At 40.6% G+C, this 27,533-nt stretch overlaps 1 protein-coding gene across 8 annotated transcripts in view; it reads left to right on the top strand.

Annotated features, from left to right (window-relative positions):
- TMCC1 (transmembrane and coiled-coil domain family 1) overlaps positions 1 to 18,966 on the top strand; it is a 307,939-nt gene extending 288,973 nt beyond the window's left edge. For all 8 annotated transcript variants that reach the window (XM_056804693.1, XM_056804695.1, XM_016424504.2 and 5 more), the window contains 2 exons: positions 12,304 to 12,439; positions 14,739 to 18,966. In XM_056804693.1, coding sequence (XP_056660671.1) covers positions 12,304 to 12,439; positions 14,739 to 15,053 — 451 coding nt within the window. In that variant the 3' untranslated portion in view covers positions 15,054 to 18,966. The remainder of the gene's footprint in view (positions 1 to 12,303; positions 12,440 to 14,738) is intronic.
- Positions 18,967 to 27,533: the final 8,567 nt, after the last annotated feature.

Genomic DNA, 27,533 nt, shown 5'->3' with positions numbered 1-27,533 from the left:
AGACAGTGGCATCATCAACACCCAGAGGAAATGGCAATCAACTAAATCAAGAAGGCTGAAGAGTCAGACATAGTAGCTTTGAAGACAGAGGTTTCTCTTGAGAGATGAGGTTAGACATCACATTAGAGAGTTAAGGAATGACAGAGACAGAGAGAATGAATAGTGGAAACTTGGAAATGTTTGTAGGCAGTAGGAGAGGAACCAGCAAATAGAGGAAGGTTGAAGGGAAGGAAAAGAGAAGGAGAAACATAAGAGGCAATCTCTTGGAGAAAATGGAAAGGATAAGATCAGGCCTACATTTAGAAAGCTTGATCTTGATAAAGAGAAGAGGCGCTGCATTGTCAGAGATGGGGGGAAAAGTGGAGAAAGTAAAGTCTGATATCAATGCATTTTGAGAAGGGGAAATCAGGGAGCTCTTTGTGAATGACCTTTATTTTCTCCATTAAAAAAAGCTTGATGGGAGACTTGAGAAAAGAAGACAGGGTCTGAAATACTCTTAGGAGTCATCAATTAGGGAGGAATGAAAAGACTGCCTTCTTGCAGCAGTGATGTGCCAGTGGAGGTTAAATAGCAAGACGGCTCAAATAGAGCAGAAATATGTTGCTAGTTTGGACGCGTTGTTCTCAGCCCAATTCCTTTCTTCATTTAAGATTTCTAAACAGCTCTGGGAATCAGATTTTGTGACAGATTGCAATTGTGCGTCCCCCTTTTGCTTTCCTCCACTCTTGCCTTTTCTTTAGCTTGTTCAATGAATGTTCAAGGAAAATGGGCCAGAAGAGAGGGCAAACTTAAAAGCAAATATGTTAACACTTTGTGTCAGGAGGTTAGACATCACTAGAGAATAGGTTCAGTGTCACCCTGCTATGGAGCATTACAGGAAGTTACAAAGCTTTTAAAAATAGAACACAAAACCCTTTCTTCCTAGACTAAAACCAGTGTTTCTGTAGGGGGGCTATAAGTTTAGGTTAAGAGTTTCATGGAGAGGGGCAGCTGGGTAGCTCAGTAAATTGAGAGCCAGGCCTAGAGATGGGAGGTCCTAGGTTCAAATCTTACCTCAGACACTTCCTAGCTGTGTGACCCTGGGCAAGTCACTTGACCCCCATTGCCTAGCCCTTACCACTCTTCTGCCTTGGAGCCAATACACAGTAATGACTCCAAGACGGAAGGTAAGGGTTTAAAAAAAAAAAAAAGTTTCATGGAGAACTACTCCAAAATATTACTGCCTTTTTGGGACCCTTTTTGAATAAGGAGCAAAAACATGCAAAATCTTGGAGCTTCAAAGGAAGTCATCAACTAGTTAGCCTAGCTTCTATCTGAACAATTCTATAAGCTTCCCAACAAGTGATCATCTGGCCTTGGTCAAGAAGGAAGCTACTATCTCCCAGAGCAGCCCATTGCATTCAGGATCACTCAGATCATTAGCAGAATTTCCCTCATAATTGTGCCCCATTACAATCTCCTGTTCTTCATTCTGGCCAGGGCATCAACCCAAACAAACAGAATCAATCCACCCTCCCCACAATACCTGTTGGGGATGCTACCTACTCAAATTGCAAATTTCCAAGCTAACATGTCTTTTCTTTCTCCAAGCTAGCCTTTCTATTTCCTTAACATGGACCCCATGTAACATGATCATTCAAAATCCTTCTTTAGTCCTAGTTGCCTGCCGACAGATAAGTGTCATTTGTGTAATGTAGCACCTAGCCCTGAAAATTATATTCCACTTATGTGCCCAGGGCAAAATACAACAAGACTATCCCCTCCACAGCCCTTGCCCTGGGCCTTTTTTAATGTAGATTCAAACACAAGCATGTCACACCAGAGATTCGTATTTCATTTAAGTCCACTAAACCCTCTCATGTTTTCCACATTAACTGCTTTCTAGCCAAGCAGCAGAGACAGCTTGGACTTGGGACATTTTTTTTTCCTTTTGAACCCAAGGATAAGACCTTTTTACATTTATCCCTATTGAATTAAATCCTACATGATCTGGATCAGTGTTCTGACCCATCCCTATCATTCATTGTGTTAGTTATCCTTGTAGGCTTGGAATCATTTGCAGATCTTATGAACAAGCCACTCATAACCACAGAAAGCAATGCTGGACACTGGGAGACCTTCTTCCAGTGTGAGACTGAGCTATTCATCAATACTCTTTGTTTGGGCCATTCAACTCCTTCCTTATCCACCTAATTCCATGGTCATGTAGCCCACACTTCTCTATCTTTTCCACAAAAATAGAATGAGAGACTAAAATGATACCCTAAAATATAGGTAAACTAAGTCTGTAGTACTCACATGATCTAGTATTCTAGTAACCCTCTCAGAAAAATTAGGTTTTTATGCTTTGACTGATTCTCAGTGCAGCCATATTGGTTGACTTTGTTATCCCTGCTTCCATTCACCAGATCTGGACTTGACATGCCTTAAAGTCAGATTTAGGGCTGGGTAAAAATGATTGCTGAAAAAGAAAAAATTGCTTCCAAGGCCCAGCTATATATCACTTTAAAGATAAGAGCCAGGGCAGAGCTCCTCGATACTCCCTTTTCTTTCCCAAAACACATATATTGCCTCATTAAAACAGCTCACTTCAAGACCATTTATTTCATGGCAGTTTATTCAATGCTATAGGCAGTGATAAAGAGGATATTTAAATCTATTAAAGTGATAGGAAATACCTTAGTTTAAAAACAATAAGACATGTAGCCTCTACTGACATTTCCTCATCCCATATCAGCTCTAGACTTAAGTTTCCTTTTTTTAAAATCCTGAGACATAATCATTTTCTGAAGAAAATCAATTGCAAAAATTACCCCTGCTGTACATTTTCTATCCATTAGCCCCTTTAAGGATTAATTGAGTTTAGATCTTGTTGCTTTTAGCATACCAGGAACAACATTCATCTAATCAACAAATATGTTTGGAACCACTATTATATGCACTTTACCATGCTTCATCCAGTATCCTTAGAGAATAAAGTATTCCGAATAAATAAATTTCCCAGATACCACTGAATCAGATTTTAACCAATTGTGATGGCAATCTTTCTAAAATACATTTTCCTGCTTTTTAAGAGTCTAGTGAATATCATTTAACCTTTTACAAAAAGTATGCATTCAGGGTCCATTGAGATATAGGGGTCTGTTTGTCCATCTGATAAATAATCTCAGCGTGCTATGCTTTTTGAGTTCTGTGTCTGCTCTGTGTTGTAAGGATTTTTGTTGGTTGTTGTTTTTCCACTTTTGTTAGTGGATCTACTGGTAAGAGTTCCCAGTCTTGTTTCTTATGTGTTGTGGGCTGAGCCACTATAGGTGGCCAAACTTATTAGAATTACATCTGAAGTAGAAGTCAATAGGTTCTGAGTGGGGAAAACCTAGGAAGCTGTTGTGAGTTTTTATCATGTCATCAACACTACCCCAAATGTTGGACCTGACTTCTACCTTTCACTTACAGATTCTCCCTTTGCCACAATCACTCAGCAAAAACCTTTTTCCATTTGAAGTTCACTAGATTTAATTTGTTTCTCCTATCTAGATCAGGACAGGTATTCTGTACCAGCCTGCAAGTCATTGCCCCAGCTCTGTCTAGGAGGTAGCGCCTGGCTCCTTGTCTTCTTTCCCAGCTCTAACATAAAGCTAAGGAACTCTAGCATTCTTGTCAGTGCTCCCTCAGAGTCCCTCCTAATCTCTCATGTACTCGGTCTCTTCCCATCCTGTTCTATACTCTACCTCTCCCCAAGACACACACACACCCTCATGATTACCCACAAGTGTTCTACCTCCTTTATCAAAAACACTGACAAGACCTCCATCTGACTCCAACCTTTTGTCACTCCATCTCTCAGTCTGATCCTCCTCATAGTGACCCCCATTCCCTCTGTGCCTCGGGTCTTCCCACTGCTCTGGCTTCCCTTTCCAGTCTTGACCCTCTTGGTAAAGCAGCTAATGTCTGTGGAGTGGTTTATGGTTTGCAAACTCCTTCCCATGCACTGTTTCCTTTGATCCCCATCACAACCCTGGGAGCCAGATGCTGTAATTGTTCTGATTTTCCAGATGAGGAAAATAAAGCTAATGGATGTTGGGTGACTTGCCAGGGTCGCAGAGCTAGTTAGTGTCAGACAGCATTTGAACTCATACCATCCCTGCTCCCAGGCCAGCATCCTATTCTCTCTGCCCCCGAGTGGCCATGTTCTTCTCTACTCCAGAGTCCTTCCACTCCTCCCCTGCTGAACCCTGGATTTCCCTCCACACACCCCCTTCTGTGCTCATGCTCAAGTGCTGCTGAACAGAACTGGAGGAAGCCAGGAAACCTGGGACTCGAGGACTTTACAGATGACTCCAGGTGCTCCACCTGCAGTTGGGCCTTGGCAGCAGGGCAACCTTTTTGCCTTTGTCTGATTGATTCCCTCTTATTCCTCATAGAAGCCAGTACAGACTTTCCTTTCTCACCCCAAGCTTCTCACACCTCTCTGCCTTACTCTCAATGGAAGCTGAGCCCCTCTTGTCCTCTAGAGGAAGCTAAGCAGCATATAAATAATATAGGACCCAGAGTCTGGAAGTCCTCCTCCCTCAAGCACTTCTAGCTCCGTGACCTTCAGTAAATCACGGGATCCCTCGGCCTCAGTTTCCCTCTATGTTTATTTGAGATGTCAGTATTTCTTTCCTATAGAATGATTGTAACTTCCTTGAGGGTAAGGGTTGTTGGACCTTTGTACCTAGGACAGCCACTGATGCCTCCTAAGCCCTCCACTGATTATAGCCCTGCTCTTTAGAGCATGGATTTTGTGGTCTCTATAGGCTCTCAGTTTTGTGGTCCAGAGAGGTGGAATGTGACTAAGCCACTGCCCTAGTCAGGGGCCAGTGCAGACTGCAAACTGCTGCAAACTGCCTGGGACGAAGGTCACCAGGACATTATTTACAGATCATTGTGCCCTGCTCGATAAGTGGATCCCTTTGTTTTCTCAAGGCAACATTAAAAGCATGGGCCCCAGAAGGACAAGGACATGGGTCCTTGGGGGGGTAGCACAGTGGAAACCTTCCTCTTCCCATTCTGTAGTCCCCCTGCTCCCCCTAGGCACAGCAGTCACCATCCTTCCATTATTTTCTCACAGCTCTGCCCAGGCTGGTCAGAGGAAAGTCAGAGAGAAGGTTCTGGTGTCCCTCCATGGAATGGTCCCCATTTTGTGATATTTCTTAAGCCCTAAGAGGCTGTCTTTGCCCCATGTTCAGGAAGACTTGGCAGACAGAGGGTTTGGCTGAAGCCTGCCTTCAGGGGCCAGGCCTCTTTGGAGGATCACTGCACACTTTGGGTTACTGGCCTTATCCCTTATTTTAGAAACAGACCAATAGAATCCTAACTAAACCTTCAGGGGTTATCTAGGGAACATCATAAGGGAGCCAAAGTTATGTTTGATTGCGTTGTTTTAACTTTTTGCTCCAGATGTTAGGCCTCTATAAATAGCTTTAAAAACTGAAAATTGGGAATCACAGTTCTGAGAGGGTGTGTGGACATGAGTTTGAACCATAAGTGAGAAATTATTAGAAACTTTAAAATTCTGCAATATTGGTTCTTCTTCATCTATCTAGGAAGGCAAATATTAGGAAGGCAAATTCAAGTTCCAGAATACATGTAGGTATGTTTAATGAAGGGAACAGGCCCCAAGGGGTAAAAAAATAGTTATAGTTGAGCCCATTCATCTTTCACCTTTAAAAAACACTATCACTTACAGGCAACTAGATGGCTCAGTAGATTGAGAGCCAGGCGGAGAAACAGAAGGTCCTGGGGTCAAATGTGGCCTTAGACTTAAAAAAGACTGATTCTTCGCATATCCTTGGTTCAAGTCTGTGGAGTAAACACTAGGTCTCCAGTACTGAAAGAACACAGCTTCTCTCTGTGGGGCTTCAGGGCATCTGAATTGCCAGGTATAACATCTGAACTTTCCAAGTCCTCTCTCCCTACTCTAGTATCATCATATGCTTCCATCTGTATCCTTACTCCCAACAGTGCTTTCTTTGGAGGTGGATAGCATTCCTTTTCATAAGTCCCTCAGAATTGACCTGGATCCATTGTATTACTGTTAGTAGCAAAGCATCACATTTAATTATTCCATAATATTGCTGTTACTATATACAATGTTCTTGTTCTGCTTATTTCACTCTGCATCAATTCATGTAGCTCTTTCCAGATCTTTCTGAATCATCTTGTTCATCATTTCTCAAAACACACTTGACCCCCATTGCCTAGCCCTTACCACTCTTCTGCTTCTTCACTATCATATACCACAATTTGTTCAGCCATTCCCCAAATGAGGGGCATCCCTTTAGTGTCCATTTCTTTGCCACCACAAAGAGAGCAGCTATAAGTAATTTTGTATATTCCCATTTTCTAAGTCTCTGGGATACAGACCTAGTAGTGGTATTACTGCATCAAAGGGTATGCATTCTTTTAAAGACCTTTGGGCATAGTTCCAAATTGCCCTCCAGAATAGTTGGATTAATTCACAACTCCACCAGCAAGGGTCCCAATTTTGCCACATTACCTCCAACATTTATTTATTTTCATTTACTGTCATATTGGGTCAATCTGATTGGTGTGAAGTGGCACCACAGAATTGTTTTAATTTGCATTTCTTTAATCAAAAGTGATTTAGAATATTTTTATACAATTATCAATAGCTTTGATTTCTTCATCTGAAAACTGCCTATTCATATCCTTTGGCCATTTATATCTAGTTATTTTAAATGGAATTTCTCTTTCTATCTCTTGCTGTTGGTCTTTGTTGGCAACGTATAGACATGCTGATGTGCGTTTATCTTGTATACTGCAATTTTTCTAAAGTTATTAATAATTTCAACTAGTTTTTTTAGTGGATTCTCTAGAATTCTCAAAATATACCATCATATCATCTGCACAGAGTGGTAGTTTAGTTTCCTCATTGCCTGCTTTAATTCCTTCTATTTCTTTTTCTTCTCTTTTTGTTATCACTAGCATTTCCAGTACAATATTGAATAATAGTGGTAATAACAGACATCCTTGCTTCACTCCTGGTCTTATTGGGAAGGCTTTCAGTTTATCACCATTATAGATAATATTTGCTAATAGTTTTAGATATATACTACTTCCATTTTAAGGAAAGTCCCATTAATCCCTATGCTCTCTAGTGTTTTGTTTTGTTTTGTTTTGTTTTATTAAACCCTTACCTTCCATCTTAGAATCAATACTAAATATTGGATCTGTAGCAAAAGAGTGGTAAGGGCTAGACAATTAGGATTAAGTTACTTGCCCAGGATCACACAACTAGTAAGTGTTCCAGGCCAGATTTGAATCTAGTACCTCCCATCTCTAGGCCTGGCTTTCTATCCGCTGAGCCACCTAGCTATCCCCTCCTCCTAATGTTTTTAATAGGAATGCTTGTTGTATTTTGTCAAAAGCTTTTTCTACATCTTTTAAGATAATCATGTGATGTCTGCTGGTTTTGTTATTGATATGGTCAATTATACCGATAATTTTCTTAATATTGAACCAGACCTGCATTCCTGTTATAAATCCTGCCTGGATATAGTGAATGATCCTTGTGATATCTTGTTTTATGCTTCTTGCTAGTATTTTATTTAAAATTTTTGCTTCTATATTCATTAAGGTAATGGTCCCTAATTTTCTTTCTCCATTTTTGCTCTTTCTAACTCAAGTATCAGTACCACATTTGTGTCATAAAAGGAATTTGTAAGATTCCTTCTTTGCCTGTTTTTTTTTCCCAGTAGTTTCTATAGTATTGGGATTAACTTCTTTAAACAGTAGAACTAACTAGTGACTCCATTTGGCCCTAGGGATTTTTTTCTTAGGGAATTTGTTGATGATGTGTTTAATTTCTTTTTCCGAGATGGTGTTATCTAAGTGTTCTATTTCTTTTTCTGTTAATGTGGGTAATTTATATTTTTTTGGTAAATATTCATCTATTTCACATATTGTTTGATTTATTGGTATGTAATTGGGCAAACTAGCTCCTAATTATTGCCTTAATTTTCTCTTCATTGGTGGTGAATTCACCCTTTTCATTGGCCTATATTTTATTGGGGGGGGGTTCCCCATAAAACCAACTCCCAGTCTTATTAGTTCCATGGTTTTGTTACTTTCAGTTTTGATTACTTTTCCTTTGATTTTCAACATTTCCAATTTGGCCTTTAATTGGGGATTTAAAATTTATTTTTTTTTCTAGTTTTTTTAGTTGCATGCCCAATTCATTGATCTGCTTTTTCTCAATTTTATTGATATAAGCATTTAGAGATATAAGTTTTCCCTAAAGTACTGCTTTGGTTGTATTCCATAAATTTTGATATGTGTTGTCATTCTCTTCAGTGAAATTACTGATTGTTTCTATAATTTGTTCTTTGACCCACTTGTTCTTTAAGAATTAGATTATTTAGTTTCCAATTAATTTTTAATTTGTCTTTCATGGCCCCTTATTGATTGTAATTTTTATTGCATTATGATCTGAAAAGGATGCATTTATTTTTTCTGCTTTTGGCCATGAGATTTTTATGTCCTAATGCATAGTCGATTTTTATGTAGGTGGCATGTACCACTGAGAAGAAGGTATATTCCTTTCCATTCCCATTCAGTCTTCTCCAGAAGTCTATTAAATCTAATTATCTAAATTTTCTAAAATTTTGTTCACCTTCTCAACTTATTTCTTGGTTAGATTTATAGTTCTGAGAGAGGAAAGTTGAAGTTCCCACTAGTCTAGTTTCATTATTTCCTCCTAAAGCTCATTTAATTTCTCCTTTAAAAATGTTGGTGCTATACCATTATATATATTTAGTATTAGTATTACTTCATTGTCTATAGTACCTTTTATCAGGATACCATTTCTTTCTGTATGTCATTTAATTAAATCTATTTTCACTTTAGCTTTGAAATCATGAATACAACACCTTGCTTTTTTTTACTTCAGCCAAAGCACAATAAATTCTGCTTTAGCCCCTTACCTTTAATCTGTGTATCTCCCTGCCTTGAATGTGTTTCTTATAAACAACATATAGTAAGATTCTGATTTTTAATCCTCTCTGCTATCCAATTCTGGTTTATGGGTGAGTTCATCTCATTCATGTTCACAATTATGATTCATAACTGTGTATTCTCCTCTATCCTGTTTTCCCCTTTTGATCCTGCTCTCTCTTTCTCCTTTTACTCTGTCCCTCCTCACAAGTGTTTTCATTCTAACCACTACCTCTTCCAAATAACCTTTCCTTCATTCCTTCCATACTTCCCTATAGGATAAGAGATTTCTGTACTTGAGTATGGATGTTATTACCTGTCCGAGCCAATTCCAATTAGAGTAAGGTTTAAGTGTTACCTTCTCTCCATTGTAAAAGTTTTTTTGTACTTCTTCAGGTGAGATAATTCACTCCCATTCTACTTCTTACTTCCTTCTCATGGTAATCTTTTTTCATCCCTTAATTTTCTTAAATGTCATGTCATAATAGTATTCTTATTCCTGCACCTTTTATATATATAAATAACTATCTGCCCTAAGAAAGATAAAATTCTTAAGAGTTGCAAGTATCAACTTCCCGCATAGGAATGTAAACAGTTTGACTTTATTGAATCCCTTAAGTTTTCTTTTTGCTGTTTACCTTTTTATGCTTTTCTTATGTCTTCTATTTAAACATCATATTTTCCATTCAGGTCTGGTCTTTTCATCAGAAAAGCTTGAAAATCCTCTATTTCATTAAATGGCAGTTTTCTCCCTGAGAGAATATTTTGGATTAAGTGTTATGATTCCCAGTTGCTTCCATTGGCCACACTTGTGAGTGTGTTTCCAATATATTTCCAAATACCCTGGAGTCTTCTCTTGGGAGCCCTCTGTTCCTCCTTCTTCCATATACAGAGACAGTGGGGCTCCAGGTATCTCCTTCCCACCTATCTCAGCTCTTGCTGGTAGGCTTCCAGGTTGTGTGCCTGTATTGGTGCTAGATTTTCAGTCAGGCACACATTCTTATTTGCTCTGGGTTTCCGAATAACTCTTGGTCTACTTCTGGAATGGGAAAAGTCATTGTAGTTTCTTATTGGATTTACTGACCATTATTTGGCCTGGTGCTATTTTTAGTGTTTTGATTTTTTGGCGAGGTGTTATTTTACTAGATAGGTGATTCTTGGTTGTAAACCTAGCCCTTTGTCCTAAGTTTTGGGGGAAATGGACTGTTTTTGCTTTTGTTTTCTACTGGAAACTCTAGTTCTCTTTCCCTAAATCTATGCTACAGTTGCTTTAACTCTTCTAATTACAAATACTTTCTGGCTCCAGATACTTTAGCCACTCCTCTGAAGATGATGCATCAGGTAAGCAGTTCTAAGCCCATGGAATTATCTAGCTTCTCATTCATCAGAAATCTTAACTCTAGAGAACATGAGGTTTATCTTTTCAGTGAAAAAGGGAAGTTATTCCTGGGCAGAGGTCTCTCTAAAATGAGAATGTAATATATATACTGTGCGTACTGGCTGCAAACACATTGTGCATTATTTTTTGGGACATGATGTGAGTTTTACTTTCAGTTTTTAAAATTAGAAGGAATCCTTCTAACTAAAATGTAATCTCACCATTTCCCTTGCTGAAACACATAGCTACAGCATTTTTTTAGCCTGAGCTCAAATATATAAGCTATCTTTTGAAAAAAATAGATTCATGTTGGTATTTTTAAAATCAAGAACCTTAAAATGATTAAATTATTCTAAATGCTTGTGTACTTATAACAAAACTGAGTATAAATCATGTGCTAATTTAAAGTTATTCTTGAAATTGGTAGGAATAGTATCCAGAGAATAACAGGTGAATGATTTCTCCATGAATAGGGTTAAACATTTCAGCAGTAGTTCTTAGCCTCTTTTTGTGTCCTAGACCCTTTTGGTCAGTCTGGTAAAACCTAGACCTTCTCAGAATCGTGTTTTTAAATGCATAGGGTTACAAAGAACACCAGTTAAATTGTAAAATCGTTATGAAAATGAAAATACAAAATTTTGGTTAAGAAATCCTGACCTAGTAGAATAGAAGAAACAAGGACCTAGGGAAACATTGTGGATATCTAGAAGAAGCCCAGGGTATTGTTACTATAGATCCCTTTAGTGCCTGGCTTCTCTGTTTTTTAGATAGCAGATAGATCAAAATAGATAGATCCATTCAGACCAGAAGTTAACTTTACTTATGAAACAGCCAAATGAATACTATGGCCCTGGGGCTGCCTCTCCTTCTCTAACCAACCTGGGCAGTCACCTCGCTTCTCTGGATTTTCCATTTTTCAGTTGTCACCCACAGCTCCTCAGAAGTGGAGCAAAGATTAATGAAGTCAGGTCTTGGAAGGAGCCAGGCACTATTCACAAATCAAGGTAGAAGAAGTCTTATGTGTATTGTTAAAATGTTACTTCCTGATGTCTTTTTTACTTCTTTTTATTACACAAATTTGATTGTGTGTAGCTTTCATAAATTGGACCGTGGCAGCTGCTGGCATCAAGACCTCGTGACTGAGCGGTCCTGAGCCTTCAGCTTGGTGGCTTGGGTACTTTAACAGCAAAGCAGTACAGCCTTCCATAGTTTAGGTGGTTCTGTTGGGAGAAAACATTCTAAAAGGAACAATCTTGATCACTCGAGTGTGCTCTGGGCACACTGTGAGCCCTGCAGTGACATGGTAGGCATTTTGCCAGCTTTTCTGCTCTATAGAATTTGCCCAAACCTCCAGGTTTATGACTTCTTCTCAGTTTCCTCCCTGATGTTTCCTGTAGATTGGGGCTGTATTTACCAAAGTTAATCCAGACCCAATTGTTTATCTCCCTATCAGAGCACTTCAACTACATAACAGCTGCAGTTCTCTCTTCTTGGAGAAAGCCATTATTCTCTATCCAGGTCCTTGTGATTAGAGGAGGGAAGCAAATGTTAGTAGTTATTAGTCAACATATTATCTGGGCCCATTCCAGCTAGACTTGCTGTAGAACTTTGTGGCTGGGTATTCTAAAGCTGTAATGTAATAAGATTTTTTTTTTTTTGTAGTGGAAGCAACTAATAAGTTTCTTTCTCAGTTGGGAAATAGATTGCATCCTTCTTACCTAGACTATGGGGATACTTGATTATAATCAATTTCAAATAAATAGTTCTGGAAGCAAAATAAATTTGTTCATTGGTAAGAATTTTGTTTGGAGAGTTCCTGCTTGTCATTTTCCATGTGACTGTGAGAATTAACAAATATACTATGAAGGCAATTTGAAAATAGCAAAAAAATCTAATTTGTCATATTTTCTGGTTTCTCTCACACTTTTTAGATGTGAACGATTAGAAGAGCAACTAAACGACCTGACTGAACTCCATCAGAATGAGATCTTGAACTTAAAGCAAGAGCTGGCTAGCATGGAGGAAAAAATTGCCTATCAATCCTATGAGAGAGCTCGGGATATCCAGGTTCGGATCAGGGGTGGTGATAGGGTATGAGGAGCTACTCAGACCTGTGCCCACTTAAAGCTTGAACTAAACTGGGTTTAAATCTCATAACTCTCAAGTCTTAGACAATCCTTTGGGCAATCAGGCACATTAGGACTGCAAAGATAAAAAGTGAAACACTCCCTACTCCCAAAGATCTTCTGTAGAGGGAGGCCACATTCTCATGTAGTAAGTATATATAGAATAAATACATACAAGCTAGAGAGGGAAGGGCGGGATTGGGAGCACTTTCATGGAGAAGATGGTGCCCATTCTTGCTGGAGAAAAAATTCATTGTATCATTTACTGGAAAACGTGTTTATTTCTGAAGATTAGGGAGTCCTAGTAAAAAGGATAAGCACTATGTGTTCTAAATACACTTGGCTATTCCCTCTTTTAACAAATCAGGAAGCTATCATGCTTTCCATGATGGGCTAATATCATAATTTTTCTACCTTAACCCGACAGACTCAAACCTTTTGGAGAAATATTGCCTGGCAATTTTGGGTGAAAAAAGGTGGGAAGGGGAGGAAGGTTAATGATTTTCTCTGCCTAGCTACCCTGCTCAGGGTAAACATGAATTCATTCTACCTTTCTTACGAAAGTAAATATTCCTAAGTGAAAACAAGCTTGTGGGTATAAGAAAACATCTTGAAATAAACTGCTGTTGCCACTACTCTTAATGAGGATAAGGATGATAGCTAGAATAGTGCTTTACAACATTATCTTATTTGATCCTCACAATGATCCTAGAGCTATGTGCTAGTATCCTCTTTTTTCAGACAAGGAGACTTGGGCATTGAATGGTTAGGTATCTGGCCTACCTATCTAGCACATGTATGGGGCTGGATTTGAATTCAAGTCTTTCTGACTCTAGTGCTTTGTGCACTATATGACCTAGCTTCCTCAGAAGAGAAGCTGCTAAGAGAACTCTGCCAGTAGCAGCTCAAAGGAGTCCAGAAATTACCTGGAGCAGGTGTCAGACTCATGGACCACAAACTTCCCAATACAGCCAAAACCAGATTAAAATGTCACTGGAAAATGCCTAAAAATAAATGAATAAATGAATGAATGAAAGAAAGAATGAATGAATGAATAGATATACTGTATGGCATAGATAATGTTCATTCATCATTTGTGGTGTTCTAAGATAGTATGTGGCCCACAGAGATTTATTTCTGTGACCCAGAGCATTTCTCCTGATCACTATATTTTTAGGTCCCCTGGGTTGTTACTGTTTTTCTTGGAAGCATCTGTGTTCAGCCTGTACCCTCTCTGAAGAGACTCCCAAGCTTATAGAACTGCAAGAAAATGAGAGGCTTTCCCTAATCTCATTATTTAAGCCACCAAATTAAGCTGCCAGGAACTTTACCTAAGGCCCTAAAAGGGAGTGATGTGCCCAGATAAAACTGTTCAACTACCCTACTTGAAATTCTAAGATAAAGCTAGGGGTAAGAACCTCTGCTATAAGCAGTCAGGAGACATCTATGCCCTTGAGCCATATGCTGGGATTAAAATAAACTCATTAGCAGAGATGTTAGATTTTTTATTTTGTTTGGTGCAGTCCTACAAAACAACTGGAAATAATCATCTGTGCCTTCATAGATCATATAGAAAGGGGCAAAGCAAGAGGTTGTAAAGTCGACAGAATCAGAGATGACTCTCACCCTCATCTCAGTGTCCTAGGGGAGTGTGCCTCATGTTAGTAATTTGCTTGAATTAAAAGGACTATGAAGCTTCCTTGGAAGGGCAAATGTCAAAAATAGAAAAGACCCCTTGGATACAGACTCTAAATGATCACCCTGGTGCAAATATCAATGGTATGGAAATGGGTCTTGATCAATGACACATATAAAACCCAGGGAGATTGGGGGAGGGGAGGGAAAGAATATGAATCTTGTAACCACAGAAAAATATTGCAAATTAATTAAATGCTTTTTTTTTTTTCAAAAAAGAAAGAAAGAAAAGACCCCTTGGGTTTTGAATGTGCCCACAGCAAGCCAGCCAGTGGGTTTTTGCAGGGCTCTGCCCTATCATTTGAACCTTATCTTCCAAATTCCTGTTTCTCAGAAAGGAATAATGTGATGCAGGGCCACGTAATATGTCTATTACTTTTTGAGAGGCCGTTTAGCTCCCTGCCTTCCTGGGAGAGCTCCCACAGCCCTGCTAGCATGTTTTGAATGTGGCATAATCTCTTATAAGTATATATAGCAGGCCTCCAGAAGGGACCTTCAGTGCTGGGTGCCCCGAAGACTTAACTCTCTCCTATTCTGGCCCACAGGAAGCACTAGAGGCTTGTCAGACCCGGATCTCCAAGATGGAATTGCAGCAACAGCAGCAGCAGGTGGTGCAGTTAGAAGGGCTGGAGAACGCCACTGCCCGCAACCTCCTGGGCAAACTCATCAATATCCTCCTGGCTGTGATGGCTGTTCTCTTGGTCTTCGTGTCCACTGTGGCCAACTGTGTGGTCCCTCTCATGAAGACACGCAGCAGGACGTTCAGCACTTTATTCCTTGTGGTTTTCATTGCCTTTCTCTGGAAGCACTGGGACGCCATCTTTGGCTACGTGGAACGGTTCTTTTCATCCCCAAGATGATGACACAGAGGCAGCTGCTCCCCAAACCCCTGGCGCGTGCATGCAGCAAAGAATTAGACAGCAACTTAACTACTCTGAAGTTTTAAACAACAAAAAAGAGTCGAGTGAATCTGTTTACATTTAGAATAACGTTTTTTCTCTGAGAGACGCAATTGCAATAGTATTTTTTAGATTTTATCCAAGAAGTTTTTTGGGCAAAAATCCTGGATCATTTTTATGTAGCATGATTCTCCTGGGATGCAAATCTTAAAAAGATCCTTTACCACAAACCAACACAATCTGGAGCACAGTGCTGGGCATTCTAAATTCTGGCTTGAACTACTGCACTAAAACCCATTAGAAAGATGAATCAACTTAAACCAGTTAGGCCTAGCAACCTGCCTTGTCTGGGAGCATCCCAGACCTCTACTCCCCCAGGCTAACCTTTACTGTGAAATCCTAGCACATTCCATGTCTGAATTCACAGATTCAGGGAGGATTTTCCTTAGCTGCGGAAAACACATGGAGGAACACATGGATCTGCCCAACACCTTCCACACTCGAGTCAGCCAGTCACGCTAATCTTGAAGTATGGTCATTTTTGTATCTGGGCCCTTAACCTTCTGTGAGGATACAAAGTGGCATGCCCTACAGGATAACCGCACAGTCCTACTACAGTATTTTGAAGTAGCCCTCTAAATACTTAATCTTAAGCAAAAGCCCTTGGCCGCACTTTTAAGGTTTTTTTTTATATGTGTATAGTCACAGATTTAAAAAATAAAAAAATCCGAACAGCATACTTGAAGAATGTAATACTCAAACTCTCAGCGCTTCCTTATGGTTTCTAATAGGATTTTTTATTATTGTTATTATTATTATTATTATAATTATTGGGTTTTTTTGGGAAGGGGCTGGGAGGGTGTTTTTTTTTCTTTGAAATAAAGAAGTGATGTTTTTAAATGAAGAAATGTGTGGATAATTAAATGTGCTCTGTCTTGTCTAAACAATTTGAGGAAAGTGAGACCTTGCAAATGCCGCCCTCTGTTGCCTCATACTTAAAGTTGCAATATCTTAAAATTTACTCTTTCCATCTTTTTTTTTTCCTCAATGGAGTTGTTTTGGTTGGCGAGTGGTTGGGACTCTATGAGTCTCAAATCAGCCTAATAGGAGTAGGGATTATTTCCCTTAAAATTTATTTCATTTCTTAAGCTGGACCAGGGCATTCTTTAGGAAAAACAAAAGAAGGTTTTATCAAGAAATAGAGTTTGCCCTTCATCATTTTTATATTTCTTTTTATTTATAAAAGCAAGCATCCCCAGTAATTGAAGCCAAAGTTGTCCTTCCTTTCTAGCTGACAGTAGTGAAATCATTTGTCCTAGTGTCAACACTGTGGCCCTAGGAGCCTTCTTTTCAAAGCTTTATTCTGGCCGCTTCACTGGGGCAACTTAAGATGGTTCCCTCGAATGAGAACAAGAAAAAAGTCAGGTTACGAAGGTTGTTCCTAAGGCATGCATGTGAATTTTTGTCAGTGACCTGCTGTCCCACACTGGCTTTCTTAGAAATATTCTCAATTTGGGTTGATTTTTTTTCTTCTTTCCGGAGTATGAATTCCATAATGTGGAGAGATGTTGAGCCAGCCCCTCTCTTTTCTGTAACTAACACCCTCATCCTATCTGAATGCATGTTTCTGACTCTCCACAAAGGGCACAGAATTTCTGCACCATTCCATTCCCAGTATTGAACTCTGCCTGCTGTTTCTCTGGGGTTCCAGCTCTGTGCAATGCACAGAGTGCCGCACATTGAGAATAGGTAGCCAGGCTTTACTTATTTTCTTCATCCCAATGAATTGTTCCTGAATGAGATTAGCGTCGTCCCTTTGGCTAGGAAGGCAGGGTTTCTGGTTCTTGTGGCTGCCCCAGCCCTGCTTAGTCCTCGCAGCCCTTTTAACCCCTGTGTGCCTCCTCCAAGAGATTCAGCATATCACCTCTGTAATCACAAAACTCAGGTACTCCTGCCCTTTCCCTATCCCCAAATGGCAGTCTGCTTGCCATTTCTACTGCCCTTGTTAATGTGTTCGTCCCTCTTCCTCCCCCCCAAACTAGGAGAAGCAATGATTCATTTTTTTAAGAAAGAGAAAAAAGAGATCTATCCCATCCAAGTTTATACCGAAATTAAATCATTCCTGTTTTCCACTGCATTACAGAATAAGTCTGAATACTTGGAAGTCTTGTTCTGTCTAAAAACATAATTATTGCTAAAAACTGGAGTGCCGTAGAATGTAATGCCCTTATGTAGCTGAAATAGTTTCTGCCACCTTTATGCATTTCTCCATGATCCATTTTAACAGGTTTTCTAAAAACAGGGAAGAGACCTCTAAGATACAAATACACAGTACAACATACATCATCTTAAGCCCAGTCTCTCTGACACTTTTTAAGCCAGAACGTCTCTTACATTGTGTGGAAACTATTAACTGTAGTGCACACTGGAAACTCTTGGGATGGACCTGTGAGTCCCAGAGGGTTCCCTCCCATTCGCCTCAGGTCAATGTTCTGCACAGGAAAGCTGTGCCTCAATTCTCTGTTCTCTCTTCTCTTCTCCACTCTGAACTTGGCCCTTACAAAAACCATTGGTCATCAAACCCTAAGCCCTAGGCCAGGCAGGGATAGACACCTCTCTGCCTTTCTCTTTCCAACAGAAAGGATGGATGGTCATTCTAGTTGAGAAAATGATGTCCTCCTTGCCCGTGGATCCTTTCTCCCTCCCTGCTGTTGTCAGCATTTATCTGTCCTCACCTCTCACCACTTTTCCCTCCCATTCCTAACCCCTCTTCCTTCTCTTCTGACTTTATTTCCCCTGTACCGTGGCTTTCTCTGATTTTCCCCTACATTGGAATCTCTTCTGTCGCCTCATCCTAAAGGTTTAACCATTGTTATATCGTTGGAAACTTGACTAGCTATTTTCCTTGTAAAGGCTATGTTCATTCTCTTTGAAGGAAGCGCATTCCTGGATTACTTGTTCGAGTTGGTGCCTACCCTGGTATGTGTGTGACTGGAGGCAAATGTATGGTTGTGTTGCTCTGGATGTCCTGGGTAGGGGAGAGGGGTTCTCTGTCTGGAGAATGTGACAGCATTCAGGTTGTAGAATGGCTTCCTGACATTTTACATTGTTTATGTTCCGCCTAAGACAGACCTAAGTTGGCGTGTGTTCAGCACATTTCTAGCAAGGAAGTGGCTCAGTTCCCTAACCTCAGAAAGGTTAGCTAAGGCAAACCATGCCTGAGTTTTGGGGGGGAAAGGGTTCCTTCCCATCCCATCCCCCGAACTGAGAGACAATCTGAAGTTCAGGAAGACCGTTTGAATGAGGCTTCTTGTTCACCACCTGAAGTTGAACACATTTCCTTCGAGGTCGACCTCTCTCTGTTTTGGTTTCGTTGCCAGTCTTGTGTGTCTGTAGGGTACAGTTCGATGAAATGCTGAATTCTATTTGTTGTTGCACTGGGTCCCAAGAGGAGCTGCCTCCCAGTTTGGAACAAATATACATTAAATAACCAAATCAAACATTGTTGTGATGAAACAAGCCAAGGTTGGCTGAGCCATGGTTGCCCCTTCTCATGGAACTGGGATTTCTGAATGTGGCTCTAACGAGTTAAAATGTGTCTGTCTGCGTGTTGTGTATGCCGGGTGGTACCGTAGTAGGCATCGACTAGACTGTAAGTGTGTTTTTTCCAATTGTAAAAGAATAAAAACTCACTTGCACGGGTTGAAAAGTTCAGAAATGACACTTTGTGAACGTAACACTGTAGTTGCTAGATCTTAAGCTGCTAATTGTTGAGAGAGATTTACATTTATGTTTTGTCTGATTGCTGCAGGTTTCTTGGCAGCACTTTTACTGTATATAAAAATTTAAATAAAGACCTCAACTATTAACATGATGGTATAACTCCTGTTTGTCTGGCTCTTTTGTTATCGTACTTTCAATTGTCAAAGTTCACTTCACTGAAAATGAGATGCTAGTGAAAAGCGGGGAAGGGAAAACCGCTTCGTCTCCCTTTTTTTAAGAAGTCTGCCTCTTCCGACTGTGCCATATCAAGATGCGGAGAGTTCTCTCCTTGATGGGCTCAGATCATTATACCTCCTGGAAACTGCAGGGAGATCTGTTGCCCATCTCTGACTCTTTGGAAGAGGAAATGGTGTGGGGGAGTTTCACTAATAATAAACCATCTAGTTGATAGTTACTATTTAATTTTCCTGTTTTTATTTCTTCTGGATAAAATCCCCAGTCTGGTAAAGGAAGCTTGAGAGCTCACTTGGAAATTCCAGTGGAAAGCTCAGCCTTGGCCATGATCTAATATTCAATGAGGGGAGATAAGCTGATCCATTAGAACCCCCAAGCCAAGAAACCCAGGTCAAGCAGGAGACCTGGAGTCAGGAAGACCCGAGTGCAAATCTGGCTCCAGAGAGTAGCTACCTATGGGACTCTGGGCAAGTCACGTAACCTCTTGCAGCCTCAGTTTCCTCAACTATAAAATGAGTTTATATATATGTATATATATATATATATATATATATATACACACACATACACATTGATAGCCCTGGCTACTTCACCAGTTACTGACTTTGTGATTTGGGGAAATAATTTACACTCTGAGAATATGAAGAGTAATCTTCTTCAACAGTGTTTTTAAAAAAAGAGGGAGGGGGACAGCTGGGTTGCTCAGTGGATAGAGCACCAGGCCTGGAGAAGGTCCTAGGTTTAAATGTGGTCTCAGACACATCACACAGATGTATGACCCTGAGCAAGTCACTTAACCACCATTATTTAACCCTTAATGTTCTTCTGCTTTGGAACCAATATACAACATTAATCCTAAAACAGAAGATAATGGTTTAAAAAAAAAGCAAAGGCGCTTAACTCAGTTACTAAGTCTGCTTTGATGTGAAAATGTCCCAAGTTTCTTGAAATAAGAGAACAAAATTCAAGGAATATGAGTGTGTGAATACTTGATTGGTCTTTCATCCAGGTGGCTCTTTTCCACTGCTGATAATAACCTCTCCACTTCTCATCCCAGGTGATTCTTACCTGTATTTTTCTACAGCACCACTATACAGAACCAATAATACACTGTAGAATTTCTTTAGATCCCTGTAATAGTTCATGGGAACATAGATTGTTTTACTATTTCAGGAACACATAGCTTGCTTTTTCCAATCCTACTTGTTCATAATTGTGAGGTTTTTTTTTTTTTTACTTTTTATGAACAAATATTTGCTAATACGTTGCAACCAACTTGGACTCACCATCAATTTTGATAGCATTTAAACAGAGCTGTGAAGAAAATGAGAGCGTATACGACCCCAAAGGGAAGGAATATATTCCAGCTATAGGGACTGGTCATAGAAAGGGGAGTCTAAAGTTGTGTTTGAGGAACAGAAACAGTTGTGGTTTGGTTGGTCCAGAGTGAGTCAAAGAGAATGATAAGGATTAGAAAAGTCAATTGGAGCCAGGTTTTGAGGGCCTTTCATTGCCAAGCAGGAGTTTATATTTTATTCTACAAGTAATGGGGAACTTATAGGAAGTTGATTGAACAGGGTAATGAGATGATCAGACGTGTGCTTTAAGAGGGACGGATTGGGGAGGCAATCAAGGCACGAAGACCCCTGTCACTGAGAAGTAATGCATCTGAATTCAGTAGAGTGGTCATCCTGAACAGATAAAGGTCTAGAGTTAGGATTAACAAGACTTGGAAACTAGATATGTATGGTGAGGGAAATTAGGAGTCAAGGAAGCATGGTGGTGCTCTCAACAGAAACGGAAATTTGAAAGAATTAAGGGAAAGATCATGAGTTGTGTTTTAGAGATGCTAAATATGAGATGCCTCTAGGACAGTGTGGTTCAAAAATGTCCAATAGGTAGTTTATTATGCAAGACTTGAACTCGGAAGAGAAATTAGGACTTGGCATATGCCTCTGGAACCATCTATTCAAAACAGTCTTGGACTATATCCACAATTAGGAGGCAGCAGAAGAATGAATGAATGAATGAATGAATGAATGAATGAACGAACAAACAAATGAATTTATCTTTACAAAATGTTAATTGTGGGCCAAGAGTTATGCTAAACACAGAGGATGCAAAATATAAAAACAAAACCAATCTTTACACTCAAAGAGCTTCTGTTCTAATAGAGACTACACAGACAAGTCGTATCCAACAGGGGCAATATTGGAATATTCCATGGATGATCAGTGGAGTCATCGGGTAGTAGAGTGTGATACCCTGTGGGGTAGCGATGGCTGTACTTGTTTGTTTATAGTTCCAGATATGGAAAGAGAGGTACGGGTGAGGAGAGAAGATGGCATTGTAAAGAACTCACAGATAGGAGGAGTAAGGTCGAAGAAAAGGAGATAGGAAGGAAAATGAAATCAACCTGGTTGGAAACTTCCTAGACAGAGTGAACTGCATGAAGCATTCACCAATCAGGACCAGGGCCAGAAATGCTAAAGCCAAAGTTTCCAGAGAAGAGTTTTTGGAAGAGATCATGGATGATGATCCAACAGAGCAGACTCGGAAGAAAAGAAATAGAACCAAGCAATATCATGGAAACCCAGAAGGGACAAGTTGGTCAGTAGCATCGAGTCTTGCAAAATGGTCAGGAAAGATGAGACCTAATAGAAATCACAAGCTTGGGTTACTAGATCATTAGTGAGAAGTTTTAGTTCAGTGACAAGGTTGGAAACCAGATTTCAGGAGGTGGGAAGAGAGAAAATGGAGATAAGTGTGGACCACTTTCCCCCCAAAAAGGGAAAAGATTTCTTGAAAGCAAGGTGAGAGGGAGATCAAATGAGCACACATTATAGGACCCTGGATTCAGATAAAAGGGACTTTAGAGGCTATCTGGTTCAATCCCTTCGTTTTATAGGTGAGGAAATAAGCCCAGAGAAGTTTAGCCCAAGATCCCAGGTGATAGAGCCACTATCTGAACTCTATTCTTCTGCCTCTGAAGGAGTATATTTTCCATTGTACCATCTTGGCTCTCCACATCATTCCATTACCCTTTGTATCTCCTTCATATTATTCTTCTGGTTTGGTGCTGTTCCATCATTTGTCACCATTTACTATCACCAGAAAAATATTAGTGTTAGAAAGTTGCGCGTTTGTGGCAGGAAAATAACTTGAGTTAAAAACAATTTTTACAGAATTGAATAAGCATGTTTATTGAAAGGGCAACTAAGTGGCATAGTGTCTAGAACACCAGGCCTAGAATCAGGAAGACTCATCTTTCTGGGTTCAAATCTGGCCTCACTATCAATGGGATACTAGGCAAGTCCTGGTTAAAGGTGAACTGTTTGCCTCAGTGGGTTTCCTCATCTGTCAAATGAGCTGGAGGAGGAGATTGCAAACCATTCTGGTGTCTTTGCCAAGAAGACCCCTAGTGGGGTCATAAAGAGTCAGACACAACTAAAACTACTGAATGACAGCATCATTGAAAGGGCCGCTCCATTGCCCAAGTGTGACCTGATCAGGTCTCCTCCTAATTGATTCCAGGCCCAATCTGCTGCCCAGCAGCAACATCTGTACAAGATTAGTGTCCTGATGGACCAACTCAATATGGGTCACCCATGTATAGTACCATCTTGTCAATATACACCTTTCCTGCATGTTGGCCCAAATATCCATAGAAGAAAAAGAATCTTATGGATTTCATGAAGACAAATTTATCATTTTCTGGGCTTCCACATAATTAACCCAAATGCCATCTGCTAATTGAAGCATTTGGTGAACTTAATCCTTGAAAGATAAACCCTCTTCTACTTAGACAATCATCCAGGGCGTGCAAGAACATGGCTCCCAAAGCCTGATTTTAGGGGACCTTCTCCCCCAACACAGACCCCCCCCACGTATCTGTAAGTTAATGGCAAAGTCCTCGGGCCACACAGCTGGTAACGGTCACCAAAGGAATATGAGCCCACAGCTTTCTGACTCCAAGCCCAACTGCACTCGATGGTCTCTGCTCCTTGTCTTCTCCTGTGGAGAATCTAGAGAGGATCCAACCAATAAATAGAACTAAAAGAATGGTGGGAAGCTGAGTCAAGAGAACTGAAAAGAAGACTTAGCGGGCCATCATTCACTCCCCAATATTTTACACAGTTATTTGTGAAGACACAGAACATCTGTTATTTTTTAAAGCCCCAACGAGACAAAATGGGCCAGAATTACAATTGAAATGGATTTGCTCCCAAGAAGAATATCAATGCTCTCTCCCAAATCTTTTTTTTTTCCTGCCTCTACTCCAGGCCAATGAAATTGTTTGTGATTCTACTTCTGTGGGTGGGACATCTTCCTTTCTAGACCTCATCTCCCTGCTATAAAAGCAGCCTTCTCTTAGCAGAGGAAATACGTGGGTCATGAGGTCCTTTCCAAATAAAGCACACACCCTTCTATTCTCAGCAGTCCGGTGCTTTCCAGTCTTTTTTGGCAGCCTAACCATGGATCAAGACCTTAAATGCCATTGGCTAATGTTGCCAGTCAGTGGGCCATTATTTAGCAAGCACCTGTTATGTGTCTGGCACTATCCTGAGAGCAGGGGAAAGAAGGAAAAGCAAAAGACACTTCCTCCTCCCAGGGACCTCACTGTCTCATGGAGAAGCCTACAGCCAAACAAATGCATGCAAATAAGCTATAGACAAGAGAAACTGGAAATGACAGAAGGAAGGCACAAGCAGTAACAGGGATGAAGAAAGACTTCTCACAAAAGAAGATGGGGCTTTAGCCGAGGCTTGAAGTAAGCCCGGGAAGCTAAGACGTGGAAATGAGGAGGGAGGATGTTCTTGGCATAGGAGAGAGCCAGTGAACATGCCTGGGCTCAGGGTGGCTAGGTGGTATAGTGGATAGAATGTCAGGCCCAGAGTCAGGAAGACACATCCTCACAGGAAGGAAGGAAGGAAGGAAGGAAGGAAGGAAGGAAGGAAGGAAGGAAGGAAGGAAGGAAGGAAGGAAGGAAGGAAGGAAGGAAGGAAGGAAGGAAGGAAGGAAGGAAGGAAGGAAGGAAGGAAGGAAGGAAGGAAGGAAGGAAGGAAGGAAGGAAGGAAGGAAGGAAGGAAGGAAGGAAGGAAGGAAGGAAGGAAGGAAGAAAGGAAGGAAGGAAGGAAGGAAGGAAGGAAGGAAGGAAGGAAGGAGAGAAAGAAGGAGGGAAGGAGAGAAAGAAGGAAGGGAGGGAGGGAGGAAGAAGAAAAGAAAGAACAAAAAGCTGGAGTTGAGGTGAAGTACGTTTTTCAAGAAACAATAAGGAATCTAGTATCAGTGGATCATAGAAAGTATGTGTTGTAAAGGTGGGGGGAAGATGTAAGATGGAAAAGTAGGAAGGGGCTATGTTTTAAAGGGCTTTATAAGCCAAACACAGGGTTTTATATTTAATCCTGGAGGCAATGGGGAGCTGACTGTATTCAGTCATTCAGAATGATATGACCAAACTAGCATTTTAAAAGAATCTATTTGAGCTAATAATATCCCAAAGAATGGGGACCAAGAGCAGTGATGTTGTTTAGTTGTATAAACTCTTTGTGACCCCATTTAGGGCTTTCTTGGCAAAGATCCTGGAGTGGTTCGCTATTTCCTTCTCCAAATCATTTTACAAATGAGAAAGCTGAGGTAGAGTTAAGTGACTTGTCCAGGGTCACACAGCTAGTTGTGTCAAAGGCTAGATTTGAACTCAGGAAGATGAATCTTCCCAACTCCAGGCCTTGCACTCTAACCACTGCTCAAACTGGCTGCCCCATTAAAAATACATTGGTGGAAAATATTAGAAACTGAAGATCAGTGCATGCTTTGTGAGTCATGTTCTTGCACATCATGAATGATGTCCTGGATGCTTGTCTACCTAGAAGATGGTTTCGCTTTCAAGGGTAAAGTTCACTGAATACTTTTACTGGTGGGGGTTAGGCGTAGCACCCAGCAATCTGGAGAATCTGCATAACATTTTTGGCCCTCCCTTCATCCCAGAGAGGAAGTGTGAATTTTTTCTTTTTCTTTTTCTCTAATGGGGTGTTCACAGTACCTTATTGTAAATTTTGGGCTAAGTATGCACTTCTGAGTTTCTGAACTTTCTCTGTCATCTGCTGGCCTTCACATTTCATCCATGGCTTCTGCAAAACTCTCCCAAAATTCCCATTTCAGTTCTTATGTTGACCCTGTGATATAGCAAAACCTCAATGAAAAAAGGCCCAATGTGGAAGGGCTAGCTGCGTGCACTTCCTCCTTGTCCTCATCCTCATCTTGATTTTGGAAGGGCATAGCAAGAGCATTCTCTGAAAAAGAAAAACAAGCCTCCTTCCCACTAAGGACGCTGGGGGACACCAGATAGCTTATCCAGGCAGTCAGTTGTCGAGTTCATTCAGTAGCACCTCATTTATCTATCATTATCAGAGCTGTTCTGCCCAAGTGAATTTTTCAGATAACAGAAACAAATCCCTATAAGCCTTAAAATTCACAAAACATTAAACCTTGTGGATGAAAGGAAATCTCTCTCTCTCGAGTTTATCCAACACTTGAAGAAGGTACCCTGAATATACTTGGGCGGAAGTATTATGGCAGAGGCTAGATGTGTCAGAGATACTGGGGAAAGAATTCCAACCCAGAGAAGGAGTTGGATGAGATGATTTATTAGGTCTCTTGCAATTCTGAGACTATAATTTCATCTTTTCTTAGTATCCCAGGATGATCACTGTGTTTATCAACCTCCTCCACCTTTCGAACAGGGTAGAACCAGTGTCGGCTACCCTGAAGGACTCCAGAGTTCTCTGCTCGATTTCTCAGTTTTTCGCATTGTCCATCCTTCTCAGGGAGTCAATTCTTGCTGTCGTCACTGTTCTAACAGCTAGTGACGACTTCTCTAATGAGCGTTTTTTAAAGAAAAAGACTGGAAAATTGACCCCCAGCTTAGTAAAAGCAACTAGACATTAAGGGGAGGCTCTCCATTTAGCAAAGTGTATGATTGTTATTGATCTCTATGGTGTCTTAATTCTTTTCTTCCCAAGGTCCCCAGATAATCGACCATCTTTAGTCTACTTAGTATCATGGAAGCGTTTCTGGGATAGTATTAAAAAACTGTGAATAAAAATGTCACTATTCCTCTATAGTATGATTCCTTGAAGCTGGAGAAATGGGGCATTACCAGGATAGCCCTCTGTGATTGCAAATATGTCAGCTCAGCTCCAGAGAAAGGGGGCTTTTCTCAGCTGTAGATTCTAAGAAGCCAGAGGAGGGGAGGGTGATCAAAGAGGACTGATGGGTTCACTCTGTTCCAGTGTTATGACTTAGTTATTGCTTAAGCTTCTTCTGGGTGCAGGGAGGGGGGTGGGGGTGGCAAAGAGAGAATTTAGAGGCGAAAAAGGAAAGGAGGGGTCTGAAGAAAACACCATCTGGTATGTTTCATTCCCACTTGGTATTATAGCATTCCAGGGCTTACTTGCCTATGCAGTTGGTCTGGGCACATGTTCTCCAAAAAATAAAATTAAAAAAAAATAGTTCTGGCAAAGATGAGGGCCAGTTGTGGGCAAGGAAGGAGCTGGGTACAAAGCATCAGGTCAGGATTCGGAACAGGGCTTCTCTGTTCCTAGGCCCAGCTGTGTCTGCCCCCAATCCCCATAAGGTCAGTTCTGGATGGCTCTCTCTGAAGCGAGAAAGAGTGGGGAGGCATGTGTTCCTTTGCCATCTCTGGAATCCAGGGCAAATGGAGACATGGCAAAGAGATCCATCCACCCTTCATTGCCCAAGAGATCAGTATGAAAGGGGCAAGTCCTCTGCAAGGTACAGCCATATAGATATAGATATAGGCAAGCTGTTGTTTTTATTACAATCACAACTGACCTTTCTAGAGCATTATAAGTGTTGCAAATACATGTCCTCTCTGATCTACACAACAACCCTGCAATCAAAGGAATGCCAGGCAAGGAGGACAGTTCTGAAAGCTACAGGTTGACAGTATTATATATATAAACAGAAAGGCAAGTCCTTTTTCATAAACCTGGAGCTGCATAGTCCTTGGGTACCATTATTACAACCAGCTCCTCTCACTATATTTGGATTCAAGGCTTTGGACACTCTGGAAGCACGGAAGGTGATCAAAACATGCCCCTGCGAAGTTGATAAGAAAGCTACCATAGCCTTGGAAGCATGGAAAGTGATCAGAATGTATATTGTATATTTACTTATTTGTTTATTTTTAAACCCTTACCTTCCATCTTAGAATTAATACTGGGTATTGGTAAGGACTGGGCAATGGGGGTGAAGTGACTTGCCCAGGGTCACACAGCTGGGAATATTGTATATTTATTTTAAAGCAGCAAGGAACCTCGGGGATCATCTAGTCCAACCTATCCATCTCACAAATGAGGAGACTGGGAGCTGAAGAGGAAAAATAATTTGCCCCAGAGCAGACGCAGACTTTTAACCCGTAGCCTATGAATAAACCCAAGACTCCACTCCTCTACACCAGGC

Source organism: Monodelphis domestica, chromosome 7, assembly GCF_027887165.1.
Source record: "Monodelphis domestica isolate mMonDom1 chromosome 7, mMonDom1.pri, whole genome shotgun sequence".
NCBI classification, from domain to species: domain Eukaryota; kingdom Metazoa; phylum Chordata; class Mammalia; order Didelphimorphia; family Didelphidae; genus Monodelphis; species Monodelphis domestica.
Note: the sequence above shows the minus strand (reverse complement) of the source record. Positions and strands in the feature narration are given on the sequence as shown.